This window comes from Mesitornis unicolor, unplaced genomic scaffold, assembly GCF_000695765.1.
Source record: "Mesitornis unicolor isolate BGI_N332 unplaced genomic scaffold, ASM69576v1 scaffold11542, whole genome shotgun sequence".
NCBI lineage: Eukaryota > Metazoa > Chordata > Aves > Mesitornithiformes > Mesitornithidae > Mesitornis > Mesitornis unicolor.
In genome coordinates this window covers 1-8,299 of record NW_010167146.1, presented here as the reverse complement: position 1 = coordinate 8,299, position 8,299 = coordinate 1, and the positions used below count along the sequence as shown (strand labels likewise).

Genomic DNA, 8,299 nt, shown 5'->3' with positions numbered 1-8,299 from the left:
CTGGGGCAGTGCCAAGCCCAGGGGGCAGCTCACGAATGGGGAGTGAAGAAAAGGGGGAAAGAAGAGCAGAATGATGATTAGAAATCACAAATGCAAGAATGCTGAAGGGGGGGGGGAGAAGGAGAAAAAAAACAAGAACAAAAAAAACTTCTAGGGAGGAAAAAAATTCCTTGCCTTCTCTGAGGGGCTTTTTCATTAGCAGATGCACAGGCTCTGCTGCCAAGGGAAAAGGAGCTCCCTGCCTCTCCTTGGGGATGAGAAAATGCCGTCTGTCCCCTGCTGAAGTCCTTTTGTGCTCCTGGTTCATGCAGGGCAATTTGTCTCCGTCTCCTTTTACTGCAGCTGCCCCCTCGCCGGCTCTCTGAGGTGCAGGTGTGCAGCTGTGGGCAATGCAGCAGCTGAAGGCAGCTCCTCCTGCCTGCTGGGGAAGACCAGGCCCCTCTGGTGAAACCACCGAGGCGCAGGACCCACATCCAGGTGCGCTCCATGTTCTGTGAGCAGGCTCTGCTCAGGAGGCTGTTGAAGCGCCAGGAGACACCACCTCCAGTCTTACCTCTCTTCTGGAGCTATTTACCATGCATTTCACTCATTTCTTTTCTGCTGGAGAACAGAGGAGTGTGCTATATACAAGCCCTCAGGGGCACCCCACGAAAGTGCAGCTGTAGCCTTCTGGGCTTAACAGTATTTTGTTTTTCTTTATGTATCCTTTCAGCTATTCCAAGTCCCTTTAAAGCAGGAAGGAGCATTACATCTCCCCGTCAGCGCGCAGAGAGCCCCATCTTGCGGCACAACACAGCCCTCCTGAGGCGACTTCCAGGAGCCAAGGGCACCACCACATCCCTAAACCCTCAGGTAAGAAAAATACAGGTGCCAGGATCCATTTAAAGCTTTTATTTAAAAAAAAATCACAGGGCTACGAGGAAAAATAAACCATCTCAGAGCTGCCAGTGTCTGGTTCTCAAAGGGAGCACAGAAAGCACCAGTAAAATCTATCACAGCTCAGTGTGCAATTCCCCTTTGGTTCTAAGCTCGGCGAGTTCACGACCTGCTACTTTACTTTCCTGGCTTGTTCTTTGGTGCATACACAACATTAAACAAAACAGCCCTGGCTCAGTCTTTCAGAAACACGAAATCTTCACTGAAAAGTAGCTTTAAAAAAAACCCAAAACACAACAAAGCTTAAGACCATGAGTTCAATAAATTCTCTTTAAATGAGTGTAGGCATAAAAACACTGCAGGTACAATGTAGTATTTTTGTTGTAACAAATTTCTTTCTCTGCTCTTAAGCACTTAGTGCCACACAAGGGCTCCCTGAGGTCAGCCACAGAAAGCTCACTCAGCCCTGCACACCTCATCCTCTGCCCCTATAGCAGCTCCTTTTGGTGTATCCAGTGCTCCACAAAGCCAGATGCTATCATCTTTTAAAGCAAGATGAGCTTGGTTTAGGAATAATTTGTCCAATTGCATAAATGAGCCTTCACCATTAATAAAAACTAAGGAAAAAAGCACTCCGCAGGAGGTGTTGGTAACTATTTATTCAGCACCAAGCCTTCCACTGCAGCTATAGGAAAGCATTAAGCTTCATTACAAAATTGAACATTTTTCCACTGAACGGCAAGCTTCAGTTTTTGCATTTAACTCTTTGCATTCTTTTCAATCACAGTCTCCTCTAAACACATCAATTTTCACATTAGTCAGGATTTACATGAGGTTTATTGCTAAGGCTGTGACCTGGTATTAAAAATCCAGGGCTAACACTTTTTGAACTCTAATACTGAAACTGGTTTCCTCTGAAATACTTGCTCAGACCAAAATAAAAATAGTCTCTTTCCTTATATTTTTCTGTAAGAAAAAATAAACACTACTTCCAACATGGTAACCACTAAATATAGGCTAAATAACCCATACCTACATCAACTCTCAGTTCACAGCATTTTGATTCCTGAAACACCAGCTTTGCGTTTCAGACATGGTTGAAGAGATCAAGTCTTAGCTACTGACTCACACTGCTCACTGAGTATTTTAGACATGAGGGTGCAGTACATAACTCAGGGGTCCTTCAGCAGTGTCTGTGTTATTTACCCACAGTTCAGAGGGTAAAGCCAAGTGTTTTAAAAGCAGGATCTATGCTGTTCTGCACAGCTCTGCTTCTGCTGTGGGAGCTGCCAGTGCTGCAAACCAAGTTTTGTGCACCAGGACCTTCCGTGTGTTTCTGTTTTTACAAGTGGGGCAAGATGCTATTTCAAGACGCTTCTGTGCACCATTGTGGATAAATAGGAAGAGTAATTCTCTGGTAGCTGCAAAAAAAAAAAAGTAAAATAAAAAAAATCATGCATCATAATAAGCCTGCTTCTCAACTTATTTGGTCTGCCAGCCATCACCTCATTTTCTTTGTTAGATTTTTAATTACCATAGGTGAGACTTCATTTTGGAGAACAAGCATGCATTTAGCACTTGAATCAGAGGTTGCTGAGGTGGCGGAAGAGTAATTCTCTGGTAGCTGCAAAAAAAAAAAAGTAAAATAAAAAAAATCATGCATCATAATAAGCCTGCTTCTCAACTTATTTGGTCTGCCAGCCATCACCTCATTTTCTTTGTTAGATTTTTAATTACCATAGGTGAGACTTTTAGCATTTTAATCAGATGTTGATGAGGTGGCTCTTTAATAAGTTCTTAAAGTAAATATCTTACTGTTCTATTCTTCATTATTAAAAGCCCTACTTTGTTACTAATACCTGAGCGCCTAGTTTGGAGAGGTATTTATTCCTTAAACTAAAGTCATCAGCTTTTGGCCGTAATTTAGCCAAGTCATCTTCATTTTGGCGTCTGAGTCTCTCTTGTTCTTCTGCTCTGGAAAAGAAAATTGGGTTCAGATATTTGCACCGAGGTGTGCAACCCCAAGCAACTTTATCTTGTTTATGTTTAACAACTAGAAAAAGCTTTGATGTTTATAGATGAATCCTGGATATCTGATTAAAAGACCAAGAGATGCGTATGGATTACTCTGTTGCAAAGAAAGAGAGAGGCTGTTTTCAGCAGTTTCCTTTTATTTAGATTGCAAGACTTCAGGAGGAAGATAAACCTCTGGGTTTCCACAGATTACAACGTGCTCAGTGAGCTTCTGTAACAATTTGTACTATCTCTTTATTAAACAAGCTTTCACTCTCTAAAATAAAGATTACAATACAAAAAGAATCAATTGTCCAAAATGCAAATAAAAGACTGCTCAGCAGTCTTCAGAATTCACAGCAGTCTCCTACAAGAGAGCCCGCATTTGACCAGAGCCTTGTCGCTCTTTTTCCATGTAAGTCTTAAAGAGAAACAGAAGCAAACAAAGCTCCCAATACACTTGCTTCAAACAGTGGTTAGCAGTGACCAAGGCAGTACCAGTGACCCGTTTATGGCTCTGCACGGCAAAGAGCCTCATTACAGAGCAGAAAATAAATGCCATTACATTAAGAAATCTGCACCCTCACCAAGATGGCAGCACTGCCCACAAAAGACACTTCATACCAGTCCTTATCTTAAGGTGAGCATGTTTGCCTTGGGTTGCAGAGTACCCTCTCCGTGACAGCTTCAACGGTGCAAAACGCTATAAACCCATTTTGTTCAAATTAAGAGATCTGGCATTAGTTAAAAGTGGTTACAAAGCACAAACTGCAGCCATTTACTGTAAAATCCAGCACGTTAGTTTTTGTTTTCCAAAGAGCTACTGTGCAGAGGGACCAAACTAAACAAGACTACAATTCTTCGAGGTGACATGATGCTGATCAAACGCTCCCCACTTCTGGATGGTATTTGCTATTCAAATTTCTTTTCTGAAAAACATTTTAATAAGAATTACTGGAAATACTGTCCTGAGGCACTACATCCCACAGCACACACTAGCACAAAGCCAGCTTTGCAGTGAATACTGCAAGAGTTGCACACACCCCACATGGGCCAGGCAGACTGAAAACAGCTTTATTTGGACACAGGATTCCTTTGCTCCTGGGTACAAGGTGGTTTTGTTGAGTTTGTGTTAAAAACTGGCTGTCAACAGCTGGTTTGTGGGGGTTTTTTTTGAGACTAACTTAAGAATCATCATATGGACAGGTACACAGCCCAGTTTTAGAGAAGTCCATGAAGTCCATTTACGAGAAATGTCTTGTTAGCAAAGTATTTCTCTGGAACAAACTTATGTATCAGCAGTGAGATGCGTGACATCTGCAGGTGAAATGTAGTTACCTATTACAAGTAAAGAATTCCAACAACATCACAGGCAAACGAGCTCCAGGATCTGAAGAGCATCCCTGAGCTGAATTAGGTCAGAACAGAAATAATTCCAAACTAAAAAGTGGTGTTCACATAAAAGCAGCTTGGATTCCACAGGTGTTATCTTGAAAACTGTGACACAGCCACAGATTGATGCACGCTTTCACATAACAAATGTTAAACTATGACTAGAGTCATGAAATGCACATACTGTGCCCTCTCCAACAGTCCTCAATCACAATCTCACCAAAACAAATTCAGATTGGAGGGGCAGAACCTCAGATTTCTTCAACTTGTTCTAAGAAATGACAACTTTTTTTAAACACACTTCAGTTCCACTCAGCTGGAAGGCCACTGAATAAAGGAAAACAGCAAGGAAGAGGGCCAGGAAAGGCCACCTGGTTCAGTGCTACTTCCTCTAATTATTCACTCGCAGGAGGCAGGAGTAGGAAATCCTGTTAACTGGTAAGAAAGAAAATAACTTCCAGTACGAATGGCAAACCTACAACAGAGACTTCCAACATGAATGGCAAACCTACAACAGAGGCTGATTTCAGACAGTAACCTACTTGATTACTACAGGTTAAACACTTCACAGAGGTAGTCTTTTATTATTCTTTATACTTACTCATTTGCAGCTACTTTCTGCAGTTTTTCCCTTTTCTTTGCAGACCAGTTGAGATCACCCCCTGCAACAGAAGTAACGCACACTCTGAAACTTTAAAAATCAGTCTTTTTGTGTTGTGTCTTTGATACCGTACCTCCCTACGGAAATTCTCTGAGCGCTTGACCAAAGAAATTGGTGGCATAATTTTACAAAAGTGGAAATGGAGGTAAAGAGCAATAATCATAATAATAAAACAAGTATCAAGAGAAGCTGAGAAGACTTCCTCACCTGTGAAGTGATTCACAAAGTACAGCATGACTACGGCTATTAGGGACACTGAAAAAAAAAAGGGGGAGACAGTTTTAGCTGACAATAAATCATTTACAACATTAACACGTTTAACCAAGCAACAACTAAGATATTTCATGGTAGCTGTAATTCAGAGATTTTTGCCAGTAGCATCTCTTAATTGCTTTTGAAACTTTCACTATGCTCACAAGTAGCATGGTAACTCACAAAGTTATTTTAGTTTAAGTGTATTAGTAACAATCCTCAAGCAGAGCCCTTAGGAGTATCATTCACCCACCCTTTTACTCACTCTTCATTTTCTTCCAAACACTGACACTACTTACATTAAATCATTCCAAGAAAACCACAAAACACTTCACTAGGTTTGAGTTATTTTCAGCATTGCCCCAGTTGAAGCCTCTAACTGTAAGGAGTTATTACTGTTTTGTGGGAAATACTAAGAAAAAAAAAGCCTAATAAAACTTCCTGAACGTACAGAGTCCATTGTCAGTGTTTTTAATACTTACAGCAAACACAAGCACTGAAGAAGACTTCGAGAAACAAGTATCCTCTTGTGTCCAGAATCATCCCAGCTGCTATAGCGATGATGGCCAGACCAAGGTTCTGGATGGACTGCATACTAACACAGAAACAAAGGGTTACCACCATGCAGAAGTTTATTTTTACAGAAAACATCATCAGTGGCCCTACACAAAATTATAATCACTTCTCCTCATGTGTTATGACATTATAACAGTTATGACTCCACAATTTTTTGCAGAAGTTTTGTGCATCTACCACAACCACGTGCTCTACCACACATCCTGAAACTGCACCAGACTTCCTGCTAGGCTGGACTTGGAGGAATTATTAACCATTAACTTGTTAGAAAAGCTTGATACTCGATGGTTAGAGATGAGTACTGGGCCATGGTCACTGCAGAGCAGCACAAGCAGATGTATTTAAGCACTTACAAGCCATACGCAGTTCCCAGCTGATGCTCTGGAACAACGAAGGCCACCATGGGCCACAAGGCACAGGCGAGCAACGAGTAGGCAACTCCTAGCAAACACTGGTGAAATTAAAAAGAGCAAGGAAACAGATGTTAGATGAGGCTCACTTTTGCTATGAACTTCTAATAAATTAACATTGGTTTTCCCCTTCCCCAAAAAGAAGGAAAAGAAAGGAACACTTTTTTTGCAATGCTGCTCCAAAATATGAACATTTAGGAGAACTTTTTCCAGGAGTAACCCACAAACTAAACCCTATCTAATCAGCATTAAGTAAAGAGCCTGACTTGAACACCCAGAGGAAAAGATCAATGCTGCAACTCACTAGAAATAAAAAAAATGACCCAGTTTTTAACCCTGACACACTGGTGGGCACTGAATTTAAGCCTGCAAACCTCAGTTCAAAAGCAATTTCCCAGAGAATCTGCCCTAGGAAGGGGCAATCAATAACTAAGATTTTTATTGAGGTTTAACACTATTCAATACGTTCATATCAGAGACAGTTTAAAACAACTGGAAGATGTTTAATTATGATAGTAGTAAGCTCTAGAGCTACCCCAAAAGAACAAGCTTTAGGAGAACAGTGAGCACCTTGTCCATGAAGCATGAGAGCAGAGCCTGCAACAGAGCACCGCCAAACTGTGATGAATTAAGGCCTCCTTTGAAGGAACAGCCCTCCGGTCTAATTCCATCCTGCCTAAAAAGCTGAACACCCTTTTGCACTAAAAAAAAACCCCTATAGAATTATGTCTATAGGCAGCAGTCAATCTTTTCCACCTGAAAACACACACATGTAACTGCTGCCTCCCTCCACACACCACCAAATCCTGAAGCGTTATCTTTAGGCTGCAGAGTTCCTGCTGGTTTTGCCCGTGTTACATCTTCCCTTTCTCACCATCTTTAGGCTCATTTTCACACAGTATATACTTCTTAAAGTCAGGAATATCAAAAATAGGTTTTGAGGACTACCTAAACAGTCAGAAGACAGTGGCAACTTAAGCAGAGTAATTCATCATCAACTCCACTTCTTATTTTATCACATTTAGCGATAAGTCTCAGAAAATGACTTACCATGGCTATCCAGGGGTTCCAGAAGGTAAAAGCCAACATAATGTGAGAAGCAAGCGTAGTTACTACCGCACATAAAACCCAGATGATATTCTTTCCAAGTTTATCCACCAGGAGGCCAAAGACTGGGGACATGGGAGCCGAGATGATATACACAATACTGCAAGAGAATAAAAATAAGAGAACTGAACACCAGCTGCCCATGGACAGCTTTAGGCCTTACACAATACAAGCATCTCCAGGCAAAACACCAAGTTCTCTTGTTACCTGTGAGGCCGTAAGAAAAAACTCAAAAAAACCTCAAATCCCAGACAGACTCCAGAACTCAAGCTTCCCAAAAGGCCTGAGGATATGAAAACAGTCAACGGCCAAGGAAATGGGACATACTCAGGGCTCTTGGAATCACACACCAGCAAGTGTTTTGGTTTTGTTTGGGGTTTTTTGCCACATCACAAATTCAGCTTCAAATGAGGAAAATTCAGTTCATTTAGTGTTGCTATTAAACTGTTTTCACTCAAAAGCGAATCACTAACTACCAAAATACCATCAGACAGCTCCTTTTCTTTCCGATTCCTCAATGTGAACACCTAAGACATTTTTATTTAAACAAATACCCACACCTCTCCATTATTCCTTGGGCCACGTGAAATCTGTCCACTTCAATGCAAGTCACCACCTGCAACAGTAGATCCCAAACCTCCTCCCACATGGTCAGAGCCCAAAGACACACGCACCCCCATAGGAACACAGCAGTAGTGCATTTACTCATTAAATCAACCACACTATACCTGTTAATTGCACTTGCTTCTTGAGATGAGAATTTGAACTTCTCAATAAAGAAAACCCTGAACAAACAACAAAAAACAGACTTAGAAAATGCACGCTTGTATGACATGAAAGAAAAGGTAGACAAAGTAAAGACACAACAACCTAGTTTACAGAAAACTTTTAAAGACAGCTTTGACATAAACAACCCATCACAGATCCTCACTTATAATGCATTTAGGAGCTTATCAGACTCTACAAATTTTTTTCCAAGGACTATTAAAATTACACTTTGGGGAAAACATCC

The 8,299-nt window shown here is 41.2% G+C and overlaps 1 protein-coding gene across 1 annotated transcript; it reads right to left on the bottom strand.

Annotated features, from left to right (window-relative positions):
* Positions 1-2,717: 2,717 nt before the first annotated feature.
* On the bottom strand, positions 2,718-8,072 carry LOC104536063 (major facilitator superfamily domain-containing protein 1-like; the record flags this gene model as incomplete). The annotated part of the gene is made up of 7 exons (XM_010178585.1): positions 2,718-2,850; positions 4,883-4,943; positions 5,150-5,197; positions 5,677-5,789; positions 6,124-6,221; positions 7,231-7,387; positions 8,016-8,072. Coding segments are annotated over 7 exons (667 nt in total), but the record flags the coding sequence as incomplete, so codon positions are not given.
* Positions 8,073-8,299: the final 227 nt, after the last annotated feature.